This window comes from Parasteatoda tepidariorum, chromosome 10, assembly GCF_043381705.1.
Source record: "Parasteatoda tepidariorum isolate YZ-2023 chromosome 10, CAS_Ptep_4.0, whole genome shotgun sequence".
Classification (NCBI taxonomy): Eukaryota; Metazoa; Arthropoda; class Arachnida; order Araneae; family Theridiidae; genus Parasteatoda; species Parasteatoda tepidariorum.
The window spans coordinates 23,509,247-23,537,096 of NC_092213.1; the positions used below are offsets into that span (position 1 = coordinate 23,509,247).

General features: G+C 30.5%; 2 protein-coding genes across 2 annotated transcripts; both read right to left on the reverse strand.

The window, feature by feature from the left end:
* Nucleotides 1-6,341: 6,341 nt before the first annotated feature.
* Nucleotides 6,342-7,361, reverse strand: LOC107445239 (sarcoplasmic reticulum histidine-rich calcium-binding protein-like). The gene has a single exon (XM_016059593.3). It carries the CDS (start codon nucleotides 7,359-7,361, stop codon nucleotides 6,342-6,344), a length of 1,020 nt encoding a protein of 339 aa, XP_015915079.2.
* A 7,243-nt stretch (nucleotides 7,362-14,604) lies between these two features.
* Nucleotides 14,605-25,052, reverse strand: LOC107445335 (toxin CSTX-20; the record flags this gene model as incomplete). Its single annotated transcript, XM_016059706.3, is given in 4 exon segments — nucleotides 14,605-14,882; nucleotides 16,031-16,143; nucleotides 17,381-17,492; nucleotides 24,999-25,052. Coding segments are annotated over 4 exon segments (303 nt in total). The 3' UTR covers nucleotides 14,605-14,849.
* Nucleotides 25,053-27,850: the final 2,798 nt, after the last annotated feature.

Genomic DNA, 27,850 nt, shown 5'->3' on the forward strand with positions numbered 1-27,850 from the left:
CTGGTGGGAAAGACTTTAAAACAAAACTTACAACAGTTACTTTTCTCAACAACTGAAATTTAGAATAGTGTGATTAAGAAAAATATGTGAACTGTTTGCAATTTCAAATTAATATTGAAAAGCACAGGTTTAGAATTTTCTACAGTGAAAAGTTTTCGGAACTTCAGTGTTCAAAAGAGTATACAAAAGCTAGACATTAAGAACGTATCCAATGAGCGAGCAAAGCGAGCATCGGATTGCGAAGCTATCCGAAATGAACTGCGAAAGCAGTTCCAGCAGGGGGCGAAGCCTCCTAGTTTCTTTTTTAATTTAATTTCTTTAGCTTCTATTTTTCTTAAACTAAAAATAAATTATATCAAAGATAGTTTCTAATTTAATTTTGATTCTTTATTACTACAGTTTTTCCTTGTAAAATAGACCAGCAAGTGAATTTTCTATTCATTATTTGTTTCTGGATATAAGAAATGAATTGTATTAACTCTATAGTTTCTCTCTGTTTTACTTTGATTTTGAAAATGTCTTTCAAAGATTAAACACTACATAGTTTTTTATTTCACAATTGTGATATTTCATGGAAATTTGATTCATTAAGAAAAAATCTGCTCAATGTGCAGAGAAAATCAAGTGCATAGTTATACAACAGCATATGAAAGCGTTCAGTTCGGCACACACACTTGGAAAACAGTTTCGCCAGCCAAAATTTATATAGATTTTTTGGGATATAAATAACAAAAATATTCCAACTGCTAATTGTCTCTTCCCAATTACTTCTTTTTTAGGAAAACCCAGTAAAGAAAAATTTAATAATTAACAAGCTTCCACAAATTTTAACAGTCAAGTGCGAAAACTTCAAACTTATTCCTTAATACAGTTTAAATAATAATAGTATACATTACGACTTACCAGGTATTATACTGTCTGCAAAAATTTCTTCCTTGGGCTCATTCTTTCTTCTCACTTTATTTACAGGACTTGATAATTTAACTTGTCCTAAATCTTCAATATCATCAACGCCTTCTTCATCAGGAATACCCATTGCATATATATCTACACTAAAAATGAAAAATTTCGCATCGACAAAAACTCTAGTGTTTTATTACTGTGATTATTTACTCAACAAAAGAGTGAAATTTAAGACTAATTTTGACATATACGATAAAATATAACTTTGTCAAAAACTATAAATATATATCAGCAAATATTATTTGAAAGTAATCGTTTGATAAACAAACCAACGTGAAAGACGAATGTGTAAATTTTTAGACAAAATATTAAACCGTGCTCTTGGTTATTTAATAACGCTTTGTTTCAGTTTTTTCAGTTGTTGTTTTAATAAGCATAAAAATAAATACTAAAAAAATTGTTGAGTTTTATCCGTTGACAAAAGTTCTGTATACGAACACTGTTTCTTATGATCTCATCTGCAATTTAGAATTAGCTTTGACCTAACTTTCCAAAAACTGCTTTTAATATGTGGTAGGGGTTCCGCAGTGGACTGATAGTTAAGACACGGTTCCCAGCACACCGAAGTCCCGCATCACTGCTGCGGTCAATGTGAGGGTGGGTGACCACTTGGATCAGTCTGCGTAGGGACCGAGGGTGTGGGGTATTGGTCCTCGTTAAACTGTTCTATCGTAAACTGTTCAACTTCGCGTTCTGGTCATCTGGCTACCGACGCAGGGGCGCCATCCCCTCTGCTGAGGATCAAAATTGTGATGGCATGTCTTCGGATCATTCTCAACACAATATTTGTGGTAGGTATTTTATTTACATCACACTAGAGCTGCACAATGGACAATTGGTGATGGTCTGGGAAACATCCCTGAGGATGATCCGAAGACAGGCCATCACAATTTAGATCCATTGCATAGGCGATGGTTCCCCTGTCTTGGTAACCCAACGACCTGCGCACGAACTTTACGGTAAAACAGTTAAACGAGGACCGATACCGCACATCCTCGGGCCCGACGCAGGCTGATCAAAGTGGTCACCCACCTGCTTTCTGACGGCAGCCTATGATGCTTGACTTCGGTGTTTTACCTCCTATTAGTGAAAGGCTTATAATTTTTTAAATGTTAAAAAGTTTGCCTTTTTTTAAAAAAATGCTGAAACGTTTTGAAACACTATCGTCTATAGGATGATTATCATTACGAAGCAAACTAAATTATACAGGTTGCAAATGATAAAGACGAAATATTTCATCAATCAACGTATCGGGTCTTATATAACGAAGCGTATTTATCATATTTTGTAGAAAAATTTCAATAATACCATTGGAATTCATATACCAAAAAATTAGAAATTTAAAAAAAAAAAGCTCATTTTCAGAAGAGAGCATTTTCAGAAGAGAGCAAGAATATTTTAATCGCATGCGATTCGCATATGCGATCACACGCTTATGCAATTCAGGCATGCGCTAACAGTGCTAAATATTTGTGCCCATAGTGCATTGCTTCACTGGTGACACTTTGTCCATCGATATGGTAGATCAGTTTGTAAAGATACAAAGAGCGTGCGGTCACAGTTCTTATTAATCTGTTCTATCGTAAAGTGCTCATCCTTACGCGCATGTCGTCATGCTAACCAGAGCAGTCTTGCCACCCCCTCTGCAGAGAAATTAAATTGTAATGTTGTAATGTGATGTAAATTAAGTACTTCTACTACTAATTTATTTACTCTCGCTCCGACGGTATTTTAAAAATTTCATATTATATTTTCAGAAGAAAGAAAGTGATAGCAAAATTGTTTCATTATTAATTTAATCAGTGGGAACCAAGAATTTACAAGAAAATTTACTGTTTAAAAAAAGAAAAAAAAATCTCTATTTGTGAGTTTTTATAATAAGTTTCAAAATATGTACCTTTATAATACAAATTCGGGTTGGTCCGATAGTCAACCGAAACATTCAAAGCAGGAGTAAAAGATATTACGATTTCTTTTATCTCGTGTTCTATGGAAAATTTGCCATAGAATATGAAATCGCGAACTCGTTGAGAGAGTAAAAATTGCGAAAAATTAAGCAGGTTTTTCAATCTAAGGGGGGCTGAAAGTGGAAGCCAGTCTTGAATAGTCATAGCATAAGATAGTCTTCAGCAAACATCAAAAGTACAACTTCTAAGCATCTTCAATCGCATTCAGGAATCGTACCTGCATTGTTGTAGACTCAATAAGGTCAGCTGGTGCTACTTCAAAGAACTGTGCTAATAATTATTCAAATAAACCTTTTTTTTATTCCGCAAGTCAGTAATGGTCAGTTTTTGCAATTGTTTTTTCAGCGAGACGCTGAATCGGAATCTGCATGGGTTTTCCTAGATTTTCGCTCAATCGAATATTATATATATATATATTATGATAAAAAATTAATGGAAAGAGGAAAAGTAATAAAATAAAATGTTTTTAAAGATATTTTAAAAAAACTTTTTATTTATAAAAAGAAATATTAAAAAAGCCGGAAAGCAAAATAATGAAAAGATAAAATCACGCCATCAGCCCACACGATTATATTGGCAAAAGTTAGCGTTTTTCAATGTTGCAGTAATATAGCGAATGAAAAATATATCAATACAATGGTGTGAGGAGCACCCGAAAAAATTGAAATGAAAATATTGTAGAGCACGATTAAGTAAAAAAAAAAAAAAAAAAACGAAATGAAACATATCAAGCAAAAAACTAAAAAATAAAATGCAAGTAAAAAAAAATATATATTTTTTTTTAGTATTATATACTTGCAGTTTATACGCAGTAAATGAAACTTATTATTTTTCTTAATTTTCTTCGTTTTTCTCACTCTTCTTCTTATTCATTTTGTCTTTATTCTGCTACACACACATATATATATATANCATTTAAAAACTTTATATCTTTTTCCTTGTTTTATCTCTCACTTTATATATATATATATAATAGTAATGCCATTTTTGTTTTCAAAAATACAAAAACATAAAATTGTTTTTCTTTTAATTAGTATAAGATTATATGAACTTTTCAGATTAGTATTGATTTTTTTTCTTTGAAATAAGTTATTAAATCCTACTTTCTCCACTCTTTCGCGTTTTCTTTTCTTTTTTAGTGATTTAAAATATTTCCAATTTAAATTAGAATCATTAGTTAATTATTCTTTATTTTACGATTTTATCTGCTAAGTTTGTTACAGCAGATTTTAAAAAAATAATGCATTTCATTGATTTAATATTGGTTTTCAGGTATTAAAAATTTCATGTGTTTCTATAACTTTTTTTTTAAAATTTAGTTTTCTTCGTCTGTAATTTTCACAGTACTAAACTTAATATATTGTCATATTTATTAAAACCTGTTTACACTTTATGAACTAACTGAATGAACAAATTAATTAATACCTGTTTACACTTTATGAACTAACTGAATGAACAAATTAATTAAAAGCTGTTTACACTTTATGAACTAAATATAAAAAAAAACTACGTTTTATTTTCCGATCCGATAAATATTTTGAGCGCTGTTTCGTTTTGCCAGTTGTATGTTTTGTTTTAAATTTATACTGTAATTTCATCTGGAATTCTTCACAGTTCCGCTATGTTTGTATATTATACTATGAAGGCATCATCATAATTTGATGAGGGAAAAAGATTATTTATTTTAATAAATATAATAATAATAATTAAGATTAAGCAAATAAATTCAAAATCACAAGTTGTTGATTTTTTTTAAAAAATAAAAGCAAAACAATAATCCTGTAGAATTAGTACGTTCAAATATAAATAAAAATTTTTCTTTTCCTTTCTTTTTCCTTAAGACGTTTAAAGCCACTTGAGCTCTTTTTTGCTTTTCATTTAAAACTTGCAACCTTTAAAAATATATTGAATATGCTTTCTTCTGGTTTCTATCAGCTTTATATGAGTTTTGAAAAGAGCCTAAAGAGAAAGAAAAAAACAAAGAAAAGACATCCTCCTGAAAATTTGCAATTTGCAGTAAATCACGAACTTATTACTTTAAATGCTTTTTTTTTAAAAAAAAAAGGGGGAAAAAAAGAATAAATTGTAGCAAAATAATGTTAGGAGATATTGAGGTTCTTTTTAAAAAAAGAAACAAAGCTAAAACAGAATTCGTCATACAATTATGCTCATAAAATCTGTGGTCAACATTTTCACTCTAACTTAGATTCCTTCACAAAATTATAATTTAGCTTCTTTTTTTTTTTTTTTTTTTTTTTTTTTTTTTTTTTTTTTTTNTTTTTTTTTTTGGTAATAGTTGACATGCGCGGAATGAGCTTCGACAAGATGGCCTTCTGCAAGTTTTAGCTTCTCAATTTCAAACTTTTCAGAATATAAGTCTAAGGTAAATCTGCGTACATGTGTACTAAAATATCATTCAAATTTTCGATAGTAAAACTAGAAATGTTTGGAATTTTTACTAAATATCACGTGATATGATAATCCTTGCGTAAAAAAAAGGAATATGCTCGTAGATAACAATACAAATATTAGTTATGGCATGATATATATGCAATTTTAGCCGTAAATAATTTTGTAAATGGAATTAAAGTGTTTTTGAAAGAGATTAGAATATATTTTTTTTCTGTTGCAAATATTGCTTTTATAAAGTGCAGTAATTCTTACCTGAAATATCAGTTTGGGTGAAAGAATCGCTTAAATAAATATTAAACGAGTAAAAAGTTCTTACCAAGACCTACTGAATATAAAAAGTAAGCTCAAAACTAAGACAAATAACTATTGCATCAGTGAGAAAAAAAAAGAAAGATCCTAAAGTTGCATATGTCGGCAGTGTCAATCAAAACATGTTTAAAATATAAATATATATTAAATCAATACAAAAACTATCTATAATATTAACATCACTTAATTTTTTTAATGCTTCTTAGGTGTGCATTTACGCTTATTGAGAAAATTGTAATTTATTTCAATTATTTTGAACCTTTTAATGAAACTTCTCACTTTCACGAAAGTTGTTTATATTTTAGGTATAAAAAGAGGCAAGAATTCGTTGAATTTGATTCATTGTAAGAAATTCCTGTTACCCAGAACCAGTGTGGCTTATGAAATCAAAATGCCTTTCATTGACTATAAATAGATTAATAAGATTCAAAAACAGGATACATAATTGTTTGAAAAGGGTTATTCCCATAAAGAGCAGACTTAAGAGGATATAAATTTAATTTTATGTAGATAAAATAGGAATATATAATTCAAACACATTCATAAGACAAAAACAATCATCTATCTGTAAACTATAGATTCATTTGAATTATATTTTACATTCTGCACTAGCATTTAAAAGAAATCTGTATCAAAACCTAGTTTCAATATATTTTATGCGGTTTTGTCGCTGTGAAATAAACATTATGACTATACAACTGTTTGTTCTTGATTATCACCAGGACAGATGCAAGGTGGAGGTGGCTTACAACGCCGATGATGATGATGGTGGTGGTGGTGGTGATGATGATCAAGATCGTGCGAATTATCATCAAATCGTCCGTGTCCACTACCATGCTCGCCATGCTCTTCATGACTATGATCATGATGATGGTGATCATGTCTCTCACTATTATCTCGCCTGTCCCCACTGCCGTTTTCATTGTGATTATGTCCGTGATCGTGATGGTGGTGTTCATGTCCCCCGCTATTGTTATGTCCATGAGCACTGTTACTTTCATTATGATTATGTCCATGATTGTGATCATGATGGTGATGTTCATGTTCCTCACTATGTCCGTGATCAATGTCATTTTCATTACGACTACGTCCATGATCGTGGTCATGATGATGGTTCTCGTGTCTTTCTCTATTGCTCTGGCTATGCCCACTGCCATTTTCGCTGAAACTGTGTCCATGGTCATGATCATGACCATGATTTTGACCATGACCACTACCAGTATCAATTGGGTTGAAGTTATGCCCACTTCCATGTTCACGGTGAGCATAACCATGATCCTGTCCACGAGTATCCCCGTGATCGTGACCTGACTGAATGTGGTCGGAACCATGGCCACTACCATGTTCATGTTCACTATGATTACCTCCTTGATCGCGGTGTCCATGATGGTGGTGGTGTCCCCGAGGTCTGCATCTTTCATTCTCTTCACTACTTTCATGACTTTCTTCGCTACTAGAATGAGTCCTCGAAAACTGGTCCGCTTCAGGAAAGACGAAAACAGTTGTTTCATCACCTGGCAAAGTCGTCGGCAACATTGTTGTAATAGTAGGATCTATGGTTGTTTCATTATTGCAAATGCATGGTGGTGGTTTCGGGCATTTACGATGTCGACTGGGACGGTCACATGGTTTTTTCTTTTTCCGACATTCATAGGAGGCTAATAAAGTGACGACGATGAAAATAAAGAGAATACTTCGAAAATTAAACATAGTTCCGTACTCCACATTCGGATCTGAAACAAAAATGAGTCCGGAATGATTTTAAATGAAGATAGTTTGAATAAACAACTCAAAAGATAGAGTTAACAGATAAAATAAAGAGATTAGCAAGAATAATAAACAATAACGCGATCTTACATTTTAAATGTTTAAAGGGTCATCTGATGCTTAAATAAAAAGAAAAATTAATTTGCTAGAACGGCAAAAGGTCAGCTTGTTATCAAATAGGTCACAACATCCACTCAGCATCTATTACTAACTGTTTTTCTCAGAAATCTTTAAGAGATTAACAACACGTGGCATACTTAATTTGCTTAAATTTTAAAGAAAAAAAAACTTTTTTACTTTTTTTTACGGTTTTTAAACTTGGTTAATAATTGGGAGTAAATAATTCTTAAAAAAAATTTTTGATAAATTTTTCTCTTCGTAAATTAGGCGATAATTAACTCACTGAAACTGGACAAAATCCTATTTTCAAAACGGTGATTATAATTTTTTTATTTTAATTTTCAAATTAGGATGAGTGATGCTTTTCTGTTTTTACTTAAAGAAAAAGAATTCCTAAATATGATAAGCGCATGGCACGACTTACATTTGGATGAAATAAATCCCATTTAAAACTTATCAGTCTAATGTTCAGTGCGGAAAAAAAAAATGAAAATAAAAAATCGTAACACTTTGAAAAATTTTTAAGTTCCGGTTCTAAATTCTGGCTGTATAAGATACAATTAGTGAATCCGAGAAATCATTTAAGTTATAAAATCAAACACAAAAATGTACTTTTATATTTTCAAATAAGCAAATAAACATTTTATTTTCAAGGAATTTGGATTCTTAATACCCAAATCGTGTGGGCTAGCCGCAATTTGAAAAATACTTTTCAACACGTTTCGTCAGATGGCCAGATGGAAATTTGGAACCCACCATGTTATTTATCGCTTTTTGATTCTTTCACAATATTTCTAAAACAAATTTTGCTACAAAAATAATTTTAAAAAATTTCTTGATTAACTAAACATATTTCACGCTAAAATAATTTTTTATATCAAGAGTATAATATCAAAAAAAAAATTTTTTTTGGGGGGGGGGAAATAAAATGTCAAGAAAAAATATAATGGAGATAAAATATAAATAATGTATTTAATACCTATTATAATTACAGAAAATATTTTCCTCCTTCTGTGTTGCCGCAACTCATCTGCGGGCTTAAGAAAAAGAAATCGAATTCTTTACTATAAAAAACGATCCTATCTTTTAAACCGTTCAAATATTTAAATTTTTTATCCCGAAACATAATGTCTTTTTTCGGGTCGTTTATTAAATTGTAATAAATAACTATTTAGAAAAACATAATTTGGTCGGGTTCTATTTGCTACATATAAAAGGTCACCGACGATTTCCATATAATCAGTCTGATTTTCTAAATCATCAGTAAGATTAAAATATCTATTTTCACCTTTAGTTATTGGGGGTTATTTGTTTCCTTACATTTTTTCAAATCATATTTTTTTCATTAAAGATTCAATGTAATGAGTTTGACATAAACCAATTCCACCTTTTTTTGCGAAATCTTAATAACCTAAAAATTTTGAACCATTAGTTGTTTCTCTTAACCCTTTCTAAAGCCGTGGTAAGTATACTTTTTAAAGTCTATGGTGAACTTCTTTACCACTTTTAATTTAGGTTTCCATTTGCTAATAACTTCAGCTTTTTTGAAGTACGTTTGAATAAAATTGGCAGCCATTTGTAAATTTAAAAAAATGTCTAAAAATTATAAAATATATAATTCCTTTTGAACATATCAGCATTTATAAAATTTATTTTTTAAATAAAGAAAAATAAAAGTCAATAAGTTCCTAATAGGTCGTGTTAAATTTACTTACCACCAAAAAATGACATTTTTTTTAAAAATTAGTTTTTTTTCCTTCTTATATCAATTATTATTCTTATAACAATTTCAATTTCAAAAATACTTTAATTTAATTTTACTAGAAATAAATGGCCCGTTAAAGGGTTAATTTAAATGTTTGATTAAGTTTTTAAAAGATATCCTTATATAATTTCGAATCATTAGAAAATATTTCCAAATCATCCACATATACACAAATTGAGAAAAAAGTTTTTATCAGTAATTTCAGTAAATACGCAATTGTCAGATGCAAATTGAGTAAGGCTAATCTTTTTAAGTTCATTTTTTTTACTTCATTTGCCAATTTCTACCATATTTACTTCATATGCCAATTTTCTTTACATCAATTTTTTGAGGTAGACCATAAATACTCTTATTTTTGCTAACCATACTTATCTACAAAAAGCTGGAGGTACTTCTAGATATTTAGTTTCATCAATATCACCATATACACATGCAGTTTTAATATAAAAAAAATTTACAAATAAGTACAATTTTGTTGCTGACGCAATTAATAGCCTGAATGATTCAATATTTACCACAGGTGATTATGATTCAGAATAATCAAAATTTTTTATTTAATTGAACCCATCTGCAAACAGTCGAGGTTTGTGAACTTTATGATATCGACATTTTTTATTAAATTACTTTTTATTATTTTTTCATTATTAGGCCTATCAATTAATTCGAAAACTTTATGCTTCTTCATCGGAAGAAGTTTATTTTCCATTAAGATTTTCCACCCCGAATATTTATTGTTATTTATCGCATGGTTATAATTTTAAGGAACAGATGATCCTTTCAAGGCTAAGCTCGCGTTCGCGGACAATTTATTTTTTATTCTTTCAGAGCGTCTTAGAGCCGGAGAATTTTGATTATTTTCATTTAGCAACTCCGTACTTTCTTGAGACGATTTCTGAGAAAGAGAATGTTCAGTCTCTGATGCAGTTGGAGGGTAGTTTTGGGTTTCAGTTTCAACTTGCTGTTGAGATATATTAAACTGGGTCAAATCCTTGTTCCATATGCATTTTTGTTTGTTAGAAATTTACTTCCTCATAATGATTCGTTAAATTTGACAAATTCAAGAATAGTATGGATTAAAATATTTAAGAGGTTTATGGTATATTTTTGTTTTTAATTATTGCCCTTCCAATTCAAAACGTTTCATATGCGTTTATGTAAATCAATAAAGATGTTAAAAAATTATTCAATATGTATATAGACAAAAAAAAAGAAGAATATTTACTAATACCACACATCAACAACAACAACGAAAAAATAATACAAGAATAATACTAAAACGATTTTTTTTTCTTTCCTTATTCCTTTTTAATAAAAATTAAAGTCACGAAACGTTCGAAAATGATATCATATTATGATAGGGAAGTTAGTCCGAATTAGTGGTTAGTTGAGGTAGCATCATTGTAGCATTAACCTTCTGCTTTCGGCGGGGACAATATGTGGATCATATGTGGTGGTATAACATGGCACACCGTAAGCAAAGGATTATGCATATTTTTGGCCGTTTCAGATAAACTTCAATTTGGATCTGATGCAGTGAAATTTATGCCAGAAAAATGAATAAAATCGTTTAGAAAAAATTGATTTATTAAGTAAATATTAAATAGAATACGGTCACATTTAAATATTATTAAAATAAAGAAAAGAAGTATCTTAAAGGGATCAAGAAAATTATACTTTTCACATCGAGAATATTATGTCGAGATATCTAATCAACAGTTGGACCCCAGTCCAAATCGCCAATAATTCTAAATTATTAAAAGTAAATGAATTGCTCAAAGCGGACAGTTAGGAGCATGGGAAGAGATACATTGGTGGCGAATTATCGAAAGATAACATAGCAAAAATAAGCCAACCCCCGATAATCAATATTAAATTTGAAAATAATTTGGCGAAAGCGAATCGCCAAAAAGACAGTGAGAATTAGTATAACCCTGTAACTGAAACATTTTTGTTGTAAGAAATGAAGAATAAAGAATTATAAATAGATTTTTGCTTCTGATATAGTCGAGACAGTGAATTAATGAGTAACATTAGTATTGTTACTCATAGTATAGTCAAAGTTAGCCGTTACATTGAGTGTTAAGAAAATAATAAAATATTTTATATTCGTTTTAATAAAATGTAATAAAAAATAAATAATTGGTTTAATCTAATAAAAACTAGATGAAGAATGATTAAAAAAATAAGTTTAAGAAATTAAAGAAATTTTAAAAGCCAGGAAATATGTAAAGCTTATTGTGGCATGACAAGTAAGTTGTACAAAATGTTTTATTCTTATTCTTTTCTCCGAATTTTATTATTTCTCCGAATTTATGATAAAAAATTATCAACATTAAAATGATGTTTAATTGTACGTTCTTTTTTTGATACATATATTTTAAAATATAATCTTTGAATTTACTTATCGTTCAACACGTAAGAGTAATAGGTGTCACGCTCATGCGTGTTACGTCTGTTTACTCTGTTAAGTAGTAAGGAACCGATTATCCGGAACGATCGGGACCATCGCTATTCCGGATAACTGATTTTTCCGGTTTTCTGAATCGCTATAAAATGCTGCTTTTTTCTTGTTAAACCAAACAAAAAAAAATATTTTGAAATAATCTTAAAAAGAAGAAAAAACGATGAAGGAATACACTAGTGATTATTTCCAAAATGATGGTAAGGTAAGCACTTTCAAAAAAGAAAGAAAAATCCTAAGATCTTATGAGGAAAAAAACATTTTTTTAAAAAATGGCGGGAAAATTTATCGAATTTCGTTCCGGTTATTTGGTTTTCCGGTTTCCTGATTTGTGGATAACGGGTTCTGTACTGTATTTAAAAGAACTTATGCATTATACATTTGTTTACTCTGTTAAGTATTTAAAAGGGCTATTATACTTACGTCTACTCTGTTAAGTAACCTGGTAATTACTTGTTATGGGTATAATTTGTTATGGGAACGTGGATTACATTGTAACCATATACATTTAACGTGCACCAGTCACCATTTACGACGCGGGGAGTCTTCGGCCGGCTGGATTTGACCTCCAGTTCTAACGAGCGTGAGTCCTGCGCCCTGCTAGCCAGGCTATCCCCTTCAAAGTTATTAAATTAAAACCTCCCTTTTTAATAGCAGATTTGAATTCTCCATGAGAAAAAAAAGAAAAATCAATTTGATCTTTAGGTTATTATTTTTTGGTACACAAGTGTATAAACAGGTCTTCTAAGTTTGAAATGATTAAACATTTTTATGATTGAATAGGAACTTTCCTTTTTTAAAACGGCTTTGGATTTTCCGGGGGAAAAAGAAACCCTATTTGACCTTAAGGTTATTGTCTTATGGTACACAAATCGCACTGCATGCACAGATTGATGCACTGACCTCCAAGGTTTGAAATGATTAAACATTCTTATGATTAAACAGGCCCCTCCCTTTTTGTTTGCAGATATGGATTTTCCAAGGATGGGGGAAACAAATCCAATTTGACCTAAAGTTTATTGCTTTTTGGTGCGCAGATGAAAAAGAGGTTGAACAAAGTGCGCAAAATGTAGCTATCTAGAGATATTCCTGCCACATCGAAAAATAACAATAACTTTTATAGAAAAATGACTCCAGAGCGATTTCCAGGTGTAATGCCAAGTTCAGGAGGCTGGTACATATCAAGTTTAGAGTCCTACGATAAATTTTTCAAGACATCAAACTCGTCTATTTTTATATTTTCTATATAACACGCATTTCTCGAGACATCGTCATCTTTAAATTTTATATCCCACTTTCATTTTGCGATTACAGTGCCATCTGTGTGCCGATATGTAAATTTCTTTTTTCAAGTTTGATGTCAAATTGGAATATTTTCTTTTAAAAAAAAGACAAATCAGTGGAGCTTCTTATTTTCGTTTGCTCCCACTCAAAACCCAGAGGGGAGACGGGATGTTGAGTTTATTTTTATTAAATGCATCTTTTGAAAATATTTCGCATGGGCATTTTAAGTCTTTTTTTTTTTTNTTTTTTTTTTTTTTTTTTTTTTTTTTTTTTTTTTTTTTTTGTTGCCCGGTGAGAATTTCCCGAGATATTTGACCGCGCCAGTACTCTTAGTAAGATATTTATAAAAATTATAGTTGTTGACTTCCACATAAAAAAAAAATATTTATATATTTTTTTTATTTGCTTAAGAAACTGATTTATTTCTTCCCCTTCTCACTTCCTTTTCTTCTTTTATTCATTCGCTGTATCAAAATATTTATAAACCTGTAAAATTGCTATAACGCTAGACAATACGAAACGAAGCTATATATATGATATCCTTACCTAGTGTTTGGCCACATGCTTATTTTGAAATTTTTTATTGCCGAATAGAAGGAGAGAAAGCACAATTCAGAGAAAGATTGCACGCACATTATCCAGAGTTAAGGCTGAATTCAAATCAGATACCTTCACGCTACAGAGCGTTTGATGGTCGAAACCACTCGGCTAAGGAGGTCCCTAATGTATCTAAAAATTATATTTCGCTTAAAATAAACAGAGAAAATACGAAAGACACCAGTTGAGCTGAGTGGCTCCGAGTATATAATGTTTACTTCACAATGGAACCGGGTTCGAATCCTAGTGATAGCTGGTCAATACGAATTCCGCACCCGACTCACACCAATCCCAGTGCTGACGTAAAATATCCTCAGTGGTGGACAGATCATGAGCAGTCCCCTTGCCGTCAGGCTATCGGTGGGAAGTTTTGGTGGTCTCAAATCCCGTGTTACGCAAATCAAATCCTGTGTAACGCAAATGCGGGTTAGCTCCATCAAAAAGTTCTCCACGAAGACGAAACTCTCCAAAACTCGATCCAGGAGTTCCTTTGTCTTCTGGATTGGGTTCAAAATTACAAGGCTAAGGAGTTGAACATTAGTAGTCATAAACCCAAAATTAGGTCGACTGTTCAACGACGGATATGAAAAAAACTGAGTTGAATGAAAATAGAGGCTAATCCTAAAAAAACACTCTAAAATTTTGAAGTGCGAAATTTGGACTTAACTTCATTTAAATGGATTTTCTTTTTTTCTCCGACCTAACACCCCTACTTGAAATAGGTATACCTCGTTATCACAGTCACCGCCACGGATCCAGACGAATGGCTTGGGGAGTTCTTACTTTAGACAAACTGTACCTAAAATCCAATATGGTGATGGTGGAGACCTCATTAAGTGTTCTTATTCTAAGCAAAACTTTTGAATAAGTTATATGCATCACTTTGTGTTTCAACATGCACACAAAGTAATAAAAATGCGAAATTGGTGTCACCTCTTTTTTGAAACGGTCAGGTGGAATTTATCACATGATCATAAAATTTTATTAAAATATGATATCATCAGTGTATGCAGTTAACAAATGTATAAAAAATTGCAGAAAATAAATACAGATTTTTTTCAAAAAAAAAATTGTATTTCATAAAATTTTACATTCCATTTGAGAATATAGATGGTTCCATGTAAAATAATCTCTATAAGAGCTAAAATTTTGCAGAATGATTTGGAAAAAATCTTCTATTTCTTCCTGGTTCTTAAATTGCTTTTTAGACGCATTTTGGATTCTTCACAATGGTATACTAAAAAATAAAATAAAAGCTTTATTCATAAAAACAAACTAAAAATACAATTATTTACTTTTCTCAATACATTAAATACTATATAAATTACAAAGTATTTTAATACAAGTTTTTAGACAAATGTAGTAATTTAATACCATGTTTAGTTATTTAACATACATCACTTAGAGTTTTCAACACACACAGTTAAGGCACTTGCAACTAATCACATTGTTGTATCTAATAATGTGGTTGTGCGTGTCGTGTTAACATTACAGCCTTAAGACTCTGGTTAAATATCAAGACGAAAAAATTCTCGGACCAGGCTTAGTTGGATACCCGCAAGCGACGAGCCTGATTGTCTGACCCACACGTGACGTTGCTCGCAAGAATCCAATCATTATAACGTGATCATAAAGCTAAACATATAGTTCTAGTTATTGCTCTAGTATAGTTTTCTTTACTTTCTTTCAACGTATTGTCAAGTTTTAAAAAATAATTCAAAATAAGTATTTCTATTGTCCAGCTGTAACGAGAACACATCCCGAAGAAAAGTCTGAGATTGTATGTTACTCTCAAAACAAGAGTAATCAATGGGAGATTATGTTGTTATCCCAGCGCAAAATGGTTAACCCCACATTCCTATTTTCAAAGACTTATGATCGTAACCGCGGAAACCACCAGCACGCAAGTCCGGTGCCTCGAGTAGTTCTCGGGATAGCCGGATAGTAGTTAGTCCTTCAATGATATTTCTGAAAATTTAAGAAATACCAATGAATCTTGTTTACTAAATACCAATACTGAAAAATACCAATTTATCGGTGTTCTTCAGATCAAATTTAGCGGGTTATAAAAGAATTTGATTACCCGTAATGTTGATGTTTGAGACTTAGTTATGATACTTTACATGTCTAGTTACAGAAAAATGCTAAGTTTTTTTAGCATCTTATTGAGAAGATTTCACCTTATGAGAGAAATATTGAACAGTTAAAAAAGCACTAAAATAAAATGCTTTGGATCATCATTATTGAATTTGTATGAACTCCCAAGTCTGCTCTCAAGCCAGTCAAAACCAGGTAAGTCAAATCTTAAGCCAGTGATTTAGCTTGGTCTAGATCTAATCGTTGGATCTAATAGTTGAATCTAGATTAAGATAGTTCTATACTTACTCCATCTTCTTCTACTTCTTCACCTTTACATTCGTGACCTTTAACACAAGGACATGATACTAAAAATTGATCCTTGTCTTCGTCATACCTTGATAAAGTTATACAACGCTTACCTGCAAAAAAGAATTCATGTTTGAACATGAGAACATGCTAAAAAACATCCGTAATTTTCATGAGCTTAAAATTCCGCAGAGTATAGAATTCCCAGAAGTTTTACTGAATCCGAATGAAGATAGGATATAGTTTAATACGTTGAATAAATTTAAATTTCAAGCTCTTAAATTCAAATTGGGGATTGGATTCTAAGATCTGTTTTGCATAAAATCTGTAGATTCCAATGTATAAAGTATGATTCATTTGATGCAGCCCATAATTCAAATTCTGGTGCATATATGTGGTTAGAATCCCTGATTTGATTCTTGATTTTATTTAATTTGATCAAATTTTGTGATGTAAAATTATATTCTTTAAAATAATGTAAAAAATTGTATACCTTACAACTCAAACTGTTTTTGAGTAATATTAAATAAAATAATCAAAAATTGTAAATTTTTATAAAAAGTTATTGTTATTATTATTATCATTATTATTATTATTATTATCATTATTATTATTATTATTATTATTATCATTATTATTTATTTGCATGGAATTATCTCTAGCTAAATGAATTTTATATTTGTGTGCGAAAACTTTACTTCAATTCGTTTAAAAATTATCGAGATATGGTGAAATATGCAAAAAGTAATATTAACATTAAAGGGTCCAAACTTTGAACTGCTTTCTGGACCTAACTAGTCTGACCATATTTCTCAGATTGACCATATTTCCTGGCTACTCTCCCCATATTTTGGGTGTTAGAAATCCGAATCCGTCGAGAAAAAGTTATGTTTATTCAGAGAAAGTATCTCCTAAACTAACTATTGGGACCATATTTCCCAGATTGGGGCAACACCATATTTTTGGGGATCAAAAATCCAAATAAGTTAAAAAAATATGTTTATTCAGAGACGTTTTTGTGTCTGATATCTTAACTTAAAATATCATCTGCACTAATTAATTAGTGTGTTTGATATCACCCCCTCGAACCATTAAGATTGAGTCCTATAAAGTGAAGATCCGACCATTAGATCAAATTTATTCTGGGTGGTCCATTTTTTTTATTTTGCTCACTGCCCGTCATTTGCCGTTTTGTTTACCTTTTTTATTTATTACCAAATTATTAAGACTCCCTTTATTATTTATTTTGTAGGTTATGGTATTAAAGTTTTAAATTGCAAAGAATAAAAATGAGAAATTAAAACAATGGTTTACTGAAGAATTATTTAGAAAAAAGAGTATGTCAGATACCTGCGCCGTATCTTGGGTAGCAGTGTGGACGCTTAAAAAACAAATTATTAAGACAACATTCATCTTCTCCACAGTCAGATTGCGTCTTACAGTCTTTGTGTTCAGCCAATGCCTAAAACAAACAAAAATTGTTTTGAAAGTTTAAAATAATTTTTCATTCATTTGGAATGAAGAAATCTCATTAATTTGTAATTAGTTTTAACCTAAGAGTGAGAAATGATGTTTTCTGTACGTATAAAAAAAGTAAAGTATTCCCGCAAAGCCCCATATGGACCAAAAAGTCATAGAGTTTCAGTACGATTCGCCACCTTTAAAAATTCTTCTGGATCTCGGGCCGGAGAAAGACCTCGAACAAGATGGCTGGATGACACTGATAAAGATCTCAAAGTTTTAAAGATTAACAACTGGAAAAAAGTCGCCTGGGATAGGGGGCGTTGGAGGCTACGCGTGGTTGAGGCAGCCAAAGCCTGTAAGGGGCTGTCGTGCTGAAAAAGAAGAAGATATTATGTTTGCATGCATTTAACATTTTTAAATGCATCTGTGTGTATAGATGTGTGAGTGCGAAGTGTTTTAAATGGTTATATCTTCATTTTATTTAATTTGCCATAAAGAACGTCTGTGAAGAACCGCTTGAAACCTTAATGTCAATTCACAGCAAAGTTTTATCCATGGAAATGAGAACATATTTTTCAAAATTTAAATTTCACCTTAAAATTCTTTACCTAAGTGATTAATACATGTTAAGTTTAAAAACTTAGAGTATAAGCTGAACTGAAACTTTAAGAACAAACTGTCATTTCTTACTCTGTTACTAGAAAGTTGAGTCACGTGTAATCAAATCGAAAATACACGCAATACTTCCTGTTAAAAGAAAATTATCTTTCAAAAAGATCCTTCAAAACAAATTTTGAATATGAACTTTTAGAGTTGCGTTGTAAAAAAGTTCTCAGTTTTTTTCGAAGATGTTTTTAATGTTTCTGAATGCTTAAAAATAAGTTTTTACGAGTATAAAGAGTCGGAATTTCAATGTTTTATGCCGACTTCGACTTGTATTCTAATAAAGTTATCGAATTCTAGTATTAACATTGTTACGAATCAAATACTAATTTATAATTTGAATAGTTAGAATTAAATGAATTTTTAATTAAATTTGCGACTTAGATCATTTTATTTCAATCATTTCGTATAATTTAATATATTTAATTGGAAACACTGAATTTAAACAATATAATTCTAAAAATAAATTTTTTTCTATGGAATGTTGGGAAAGTGTAAAACACACAGGACAATTTTAGGAAAAGTGCTAGATATATACTGATTGTTTAAAAATAAGTTTTTACAAGTATTAATAAGGTGGAATTATCTCCACACGTAGACACAATCGAAAGCTGATATTTCTCTTATCAAAAACTATGTTTATCAGAATAAAGGGAGGTGGAAATTAGGGATTGTATATTCGATATCTTCAATATTAAAATTATATTCAGTACTTATTTTCACGTTGGATAAGAATGTAAGTCAAATTTAAATTTTTTATTAAGACTGTAGCGATATAAATCAATTATGGTTAAATAATAATAATAAATTTTATTGGTAGATAAATTTGATTATAACTACAGATAAGATCATACCCATAAAAAAAGTTATTTAAATGCAAGCAGTGAACTTTCTGCTTGTCTTATGACTTATACATATGTTCTGACTTGAAAATGTTTTTTAAAATGTAAAAAATTTACAAAATTGTTTATATGTTATAAAATTGTTCTATTGTTTTTCAGTTTTTGTTCTTTTTATGTAATAAAATCTCATATTTTAGCATAATAGTTCAATTAAAATATGAAAAACAATATTCTCTTAAAGTAAACAATACGTTTATAAATTTTGTATTTGTTATTGCAGAATATTGAAATATATAATTCAGAAAACCAATTTATATTCACCTTCTTGTTTATAAAAATATATAAATATAGTTATAAAGATTTTTTTTAAAACTTTGTAGTGTATTGTATCATTTTTTCTAACAACATATTATCATTCCTAAATGAAAACAGAATAAAATGTTTCAATTACAATGTCAGTGATTTACAACTAAAAATGTAGAATAATTGCAGTCCGTTATAATCTTAATTTGCTGAAATTAAGCTTGCAGAATCCATTAGAATATATCAAATCAGGTTAAATGGTTCACATTTACCATTCCCTCATTTCTAAAATAAAATAAAATTAAATAAAATCTAAGAAGTTAAGCATTTTAAGAAGTTTTGCTGTATGAATCAGGGTTTCAAAATGGTTTTCAAATGACTTTTTCCTAAATGATTTTTCATTTAAAAGAAGTCAAATTAAAATTTCCTATTTTAGTCGCTGTTTTTATAAATAGTCTTTAATTTTTTTGACGCAAATAGTTTTACATGGCTATTTTAAATAGTTTTAGTTTAAATAGAACCAAATAAAAGAATATTTTATTTTCTCTTAAATATTTTCCACTTTTAAGTTTAAATACTAATGGAGTACTTCTTTAAAAAAATAAATATCTAATTTTTAAATACTTAGATATCATAAATCTCCAGCAAAAATATCTAAAAAATAAGTTGATATGAGCAAAATATTTCATAAATGCTTAATAAAAAATACAGAATCACCAAAACCCATACTCTAATTACCTTTAAAATTAGTTAACTAACATAATTATTAACTAATTATAGTTAGTTTCAAATAATTGTTTTCATGACAAGAGCCCGTAACAATTTTTAATTTAAATTTTCCATTTAATAACTTTTAAAAAAAATTCCATTCAAGATTCATTTTTTACCAATTAGTAATATCATATTTGATTAAGCAGTAATTTAATTTGTACATTGTTCATAGTAGTTAATCCTTACTGATAGAGTGATCACATTGTTTTAAACATTCATTGTCATATTGTGTCAAAGCATTTAGTTAAAAATCATTATTGGGTAATTGATAACTTCAGCTCTTGCCATTGTCACTTAAAGGTTTTATTGATCAAGTTGTTATTCAAGAATTTTAATTGTTATTCACTGAATGATTGCATTGTTTTTAAAACTAATTGAAATTCTTCATTAATTAATTGGCAACTTAATTTTTTAATTATAATATGGACTCTCTCTTAATTGAGGGGTAATTTCATTTTAATATTAACACTATTATTCCATAATGATAAAGCGTGATCACTTTACTTTAAAAGTTTTAATGAAAAATCTATAGAGATCAGATAGTAACTTCTAATTGTTGTTTTCAATTGACCAAGTGTTAACTTAAACATTGCATTTCTAATTTCTTGCAGATAGAATAATCACATTCATTCAAGATTTTTAACCAAAAATCTTTTTGTGCCTCTTGCTTACATCATTTTTGCTAATATTGTTAAAGATTTCTATTGATTAAGAAAAGACCCTAACTTGCATTCCAATATTGCAATAGTAATTCTTTGCTGATAGCATGATCACATTGTTTTAAAAAATTCTAATTAGAAATCTTTAATAATCAATTCGTAACTTCATTATTGTCATTGTTTTAACAATCTCCATGGATTATGATATAGTTTTATTCTAATAATTTAATTCCCTATTGATAGTGTGATAATATTGCTTTTACAATTTAAATAGAAAACTTGTATTGAACTGTCGGTTACGTCATCTTTCTTTTCCATTGTAGTTACAAGTCGATATAGATGTAATATTTATTCTAATCGTTTCTTTCTGATCATCATTTGAAAATCCCTCTTATTTTTCATATTTTCACTTAATATTTATCAATTATTGGGATGCGAGGGAGTTTTGACTCTTTTTTTTTTACTAAAAATTATTTTAAATTCTTTTTCTCTCAAACGTGGGAATTTCTTTTAATTAACATTACTTAATAGTTTATAATGCTTAACATCTGTTTTCATTATTATGAATTATGAAATATTACTTTTTTATGAATTATACTGGGAAGCAATATTTTTGATTTTTATGATATGAGATTTTTGGAAAAAATCTCAGGTACTTTCAGATAACTTATTTCAAATCAGCAATAGGTTTCTTTCTCCAAGCTACAGTTTTCTTAAAGACATTTTTTGTCTGTCTTTTGTCAAAATGTACAAATTTAAAAAGGTTATCTAAAACAGGGGTTGCGACAAACTTCTATGGGAGTTAAGGCTTGTTATCAGGATTAAACTTTCATAAGAGCTTATACCCAAAAATGTCATAGTAGGCCATTAAATGCGCTTCCCTATTGTTAACTGTTGTTACGAGTTTCTCTGAGCAGCCCAAACTAAGGGCACTACGACTGAACTTTCACGCATTACCATGCAATTTTCCTGATGATGGGTCCTAACTCCCCTAGAAACTTCCTGCAACATTTACGCGACCTTCTTTCATTTATAACACTTTTAAACTTGCACATTTTGACAAAAAAAAAAGAGTGAAAATATCATTGAAAGGAAAAAAACATCTGTAGTTTTGAAAGTGAAACTAGTTTCAGATTACTTAAAAAGGTTTTATGCAACTTTTCAGATTACTTCCCAGACAATGACAAAACGACAAAAGATAGCCGACAATCAAAACCTTGGAAAGATAATGATAAAGAGTGAAAATATCATTGAAAGAAAAAAAAACATCTGTAGTTTTGAAAGTGAAAATAGTTTCAGATTACATAAAAAGATTTTATGCAGTTTTTCAGATTACTTCCCTGACAATGGCTAAACGACAAAAGATAGCCGACAATCAAAATTTTGGAAGGGGGGCTAAAAAATCACCACTGAGAATCTAACTCTAATCCATCACAACGACAATTCAGTCCTTACCGCTGCTTTTGGAAGCTTTATCGCTAAAGAAAATTAAAAAAAAACATAGTTTAAGTGCCTTACACTTGAATCTAGGCGAAGATTTTAAACTATATAGTCTAGCCGTGAAGAATTATCTGGGTTTTAGAACAGACAAATAACTTAAATATTTTAAGGGTTATTTCAATTTTTTAAAAATTGCCATTTTCAGACATTTTTTCACCTAGAGGAAAATTATCAAAATCTCTGCCTTCTTCTCAATTTTTGCTAATTTTTATGAGCCCAGATAATGCAGCATTGGAATAAGTTTTTAAATATTTAAAATTTAGACCACAAATGCTTTTTATTTTCTCAAAACTCCGACTTTTCTCCATATTTTGAACCATTTTCAAACTGTGCGAAAACAACGCTGGATAGGCTAAACTTGGCCTAACTGTCATGAGTAAGTGTCTCCAACTCACAGCAGTTATAAAAATAGCAATTATTCGCAAAAAAGGTCAGTAATTTCATCAGCCTTAACCACTGAGCCAGATTGTCGAAGCATTTAGGATTAACATTAGTTGACGAAGAGCCTGAAAAAAAGGGCCCGATATTCTTAAGAGAGCCTGATATTCCAATTAGCCTACGAAACATACATTTTTGTGTAACGGCATTCCTGAAAAAATGATTTTTTCCCCTTTCACTTGGAAACAACCTCAATGCACCAAAAAACGAAATTTTATAATGCATGTAATTAACATTTTCCTCAGCCCTTTAGCCATCAGAAGTACACTCTAAAAATCGACGCACCAAGAAGGAGTTGTCCGATTGAAACGAAAATTGGTGGATAGGAAGACAATGTACAGAATAGTAAATGATTATAATTCCCGGATGATCTCTTGCGGAATTTCCTGCCAAATTCAATCCAATTGTCGAACGAGGTCATCAACATTCCGTGCCAGATGCATTCGCCTTCTCATCATATCCCAGACATGCTCGATGGGAGAGAGATCTGGTGATCTGGCAGGCCAAGGAAGAGTTTGGCAAGCTTGCAGACAGGCTTATAGCAACACGTGCCATATGTGTTCTGGCATAGTCCTGCTGAAAAACCAGCCCAGGGCAATGCAAAATGAACGGTAGCAAAACAGGTTTTAGGATGTCGTCGACGTACCGCTGTGCAGTAAGTGTACCTCTAATGACGACCAAAGGGGTCCGGCTGTCAAAGGAAATAGTACCCCAGACCATAATGCCTTGTTGTGGGCCGGTGTGGCCGTGCAATAGTGAATGCAGGATCCCCCCTCCACCCTGTGCGTCTCCAAACACGTCTTCGATGATCGTCAGGACGCAGTTGGAAGCAGGATTCGTCGATGAAGACTATATGTCCCCAGTCGGCATCATTCCAGCCTGATCGAGCCATGCACCACTGTAATCTGGCACCAAGAAGCAATCGGATGATTGCTTCTTGGTGCGTCGATTTTTTTGTTATAGAGTGTGTATTAGCAACCAAATGAATTAAATTCTAGGATCAGGTAACAGAGTAAGAAGCAGAATAAACTAGTTTTCTTCGTTTTTCTTCCTCTCGTCTTTGGATTCGCGAAATAATTCTCCATCTGCAGAGTGTCCCGTAAATGCTGCAACAAACTTTTTGGGAAAACTATGAAAATTAAGAATTACCTATGAAATCAAAACCGGAAATGTTATCGCGTACCTCTAAGGGAGCATTCCTATTATGATATGTTACATAACATGTCATTGAACATCAGGGACTTTTATTTATCTAAATTATCTTAATTTCTTTTGCTTTCTATTAATTAATGTCAGGGCAGTCTTAATAGCATGCAGGGCCCCCGGGCACATAAATATTTTAGACCCTTATAACCTATCATAATGTTTAAAAACAACTAAAAAAATTTTACATACATAAAATAAATCTTTTTTAACATATGATGCAATAATTTTAAAAAATTTAAGCAAATTTTTATTACCCCAAAAGCTAAACAAAAAAAAGCATTTTTAAACTATGTGTAATTTAAAAAAAAACCTTGATCAATTGTAATCCAAAAGTAATAAAATAATTTTCAAAATTATGGAAGTTAATTAAAATTATATAAATTAAATAAACAAAAGGGTATAACAAATTAAAATAAATTCAAAGGTAAAAAAAGGTATGAATATGGTTAAAAAAAGGTATGAATATGGTTAAAAAAAGGTATGAAAGGTTAAAAAAAAAAGATATATTTTGTCAAACTAAACAGTTATTAAAGCATCTTTCAATGCCCAAGTACCTAACATTTTTATTTGAATTTAAAAAAATAGATTTCGGTAGAATTTTTTAAGTTTTCTTGTTGACAAACTATTCAAATTATTGGTGTTTACATGATAATCAATCACTATTTGTAGAAGAAAAATTCCCACTTCATATAATATTTTATATTTATTTTAAAAAATATATAAGGCAATGTTGTTTACTCTTAGCGTTTTAAACGCAATTTATAAAAATTAAGATTATCAAGGGCCCTTTGAGTGCCTCTTTGCCCCCGGGCACTGCCCAGGTGTGCCCCATGCGTAAAGACGGTAGTGATTAACGTCAAGAATTGCTTTCAAAATAAGTACGGTATAAGCTGTCTTATCGTAATTTAATGATTTGGGGACCAACTGGACAAGCTCTCATAATCATTAAATTTCGATAAAACAGCATTTTTTGGCCTATTTTAATATAACTCTCGACAGTTACTTTATGTAGTTAACTTTCCTGGAAATAAAGAGTGATCATTCAGTGAAAAAAAAATATTAGGAACGTCTAAAAAAATTTAAATACTATTAAGTACACTCATAAATAAATAATGTACTTACCAATGCTAAATAGCAAAAAAATGCTAGAACTATGTAAATTCTCATGTTGTCTCTCTTGAAGTTCCTTTTTAATAAAGTATAAATCACGAATTGTCTGTGAATGGTAACATATTTTTTGCAAAATCTTTTATCCTTTTTGTTCTGAATTTCAGCAGCTGGGTAGGATTGATAAAAAGTTATCAATATTAAAATGTTGTTTGATTGTGTGTGTGTGTTTTTTTTTATTTCACAATTCTTTTTGAAAGTTATCTTAGAATATATTTCCCCTTCTGTGTGAATAAAAGGTATTTTATGAGTGAGAGAATGTATTTGTATATTTGATTAAAAATACTAGAGAGGATTTAATAGATATTCTGTTAAAATTTTTATACCATGAAATGAAGCTCAGTAAATCATAAATTTATGAGAGATATTTGAGCTTATTAAACTTCTTAGTATGATCAAACAAATCAGAATCAAGGGTAAAAAAAAATTGCGATATTCTTTCTAGTGGTTTGTTTTTCTAAATTCTAAGAATCATAATATCTTTATGTTTAGATTAACATTAGTCAACAACTAACTTATTTTGCAGGAATTCAAAATTGTGATTTAATAGAATAAAGTTTCGAATCTAACCATCTAACCAGCTTGTTATAACCGTTAAACCAAGGATTTAACAATGAGCGTCAAAGTCTCACCTCATTCCGTCATCTGCGCAAGCGCTTTTACTAGACTTTTTAAAATCTCCATTCTGCGCTAGCGCAGCAAACGCTAGACTCTAAGACATAGCGAATTCTCTTTCTCGCTAGACTCTAAGCATAGACTTCTCTATAGAAGTCTTAAGATGGATTCACAATGATTTTTTTTCCTGTTTGATGTCCAACTTAATGTAGCTTTCAATGTGCTTGAGTATTTTTTTTTTTCTTTTTTGAATAAATTTATTAAAATGGTGGCATATTAAAAGTGTTTTTAATAAAGAGCAAAAGAAATTATTTAAATATGTGTCGAAAGGTTTTCAGTTCAATTTAATATTAATTGAAAGACTATGAACACTATTTTTTTTCCTCAGAAAACGCTTGTTTAACGCTTATTATGTTGTGTGGCATTTAAACGTTGCGCATATTCCATTAGTGCATACTGTACGCGTAAAATAAGTGATTACGTCATGGCATTTTATAACGAGATTCACTTTATACGAGAAGGTAAAGGGTCTAAATTAGCAAACAATTAATGTAAAATTAAAAGAATGTAATTAATTAAAACTTTTACACTGAAACAGCACTATTTTTCTTCTGAGCTGTTATATAAAAATTGTTTACTGATAACAACTCTTGATGTGTATAGTCCTCATCAAAAATGTAGTAAAAAAGTAATCTACACACTTTTCTTCTACTTCATTTACTTATTTTAAAGAAAACTTATCTCAACTTTAACTTATTTAACTTAAGATACTTATTTTAAAGGAAATACGTATGTATTAAGCGCATTAAATTCTAAACACCCTGTATATTAATTTTTCAAAGTAAACTGTTAATTCTGGGTAATGATTTCAAGGAATATTATGCTTGTTAAACCGAGAAAACAGTATATGAATGTGGAAAGAGAATAACGTTCTAAATTTATAAAGTAAATGGAATATTTTAATGTCTTAATGTTTCATTTGCTGCAGAGCAGCTTGTTTCAGTGGTTTTCAGTAACTTTTTTTTTTTTTTAAATTGTAAACCCAAGTTAGCTTGTAGTGCGAGAAAAAATCTTTGTGTTTAATTTTTTTCTCTCCCTCGAACTGCTCTTTACCTTTTAAGCATCACACTATCCATTTGCCGGCCAAGTTGCCTAGCGGTTAGCGTGCCTGACTGTGAAACCAATAGCTGCGGGTTCGAATCCCGCTCAGAGCATGGATGTGTTGCCTTCTGTTGAGTAGGATGTGTGATTATGGCCCATCCTAACGAGTATCTGTGGCATGGATAATGTTGCTCGCTTCCGTGCCTTTGGTCATAAGGTGCTCACTTCCGGCATCTTCCATGGCGAGAAAGTTCGGTGTCTGCAATTTTAAAAAAAATTATCTATCAGGCACCTTCAATAGATTGAAGAAATATTATTGCGAGATCCATGAAAATTAATACCGTCATCTATTCATTCTCGAAAGAAAAAAAGAAAAGTTTGAGACACAAAGACAGTTACAGTGCTCTTTCCGTAAAAAGAGTGCTTTAATGTTTCAATAGAGTGCTATTCTGTAAAAAAAGAAAAAGTTTGGGCTGTTGGTTGTAATGTAAGATTACGGCAGGTATAAGAAGGTGGACCAGAATGGTGGGCTTCATCATACAAAGCGCCGCAGGAAAAGGGTTAAGATTAGTTGATGTGTTTGCATGGAGGAATAGTGCGTTAGTATTGAAATATTTATTTTATTTAGAGACTATTGAGCCAGCAATTTGAGAATTTTATCCATTTCTCTCATAATCGTAGAAATAGACGGAATATACTATGATTATGAGTGATCAATTTTGTGTGTTAATCCACCTATTTAATTTTCACAAACAAACAGATGGTGAACAATTTCTCGATTTCATTTGGCTCATTTCGAAACCTGTGGTTTTTTACGCCACACTATAGCTGCACAATGGGCCATTGGCTATGGTACGAAACATGAAATATGCAGGTCATGTGAAAACATGCCAAATGCAAGACTGGCACCTAATCACAATTTGAGATATTAGGCGTGTGGTATTATAGAATCTTTATTCAGTATTTCATGATTACATAAAAATTACATCAGTACAATTCTGCTATTAGCATAATTTCAGAATGTAGTTTAGTATTATACATAGGACTACTTTTAGATTTTACATAAATATCTTTGTTTTCGTAAAATTTGT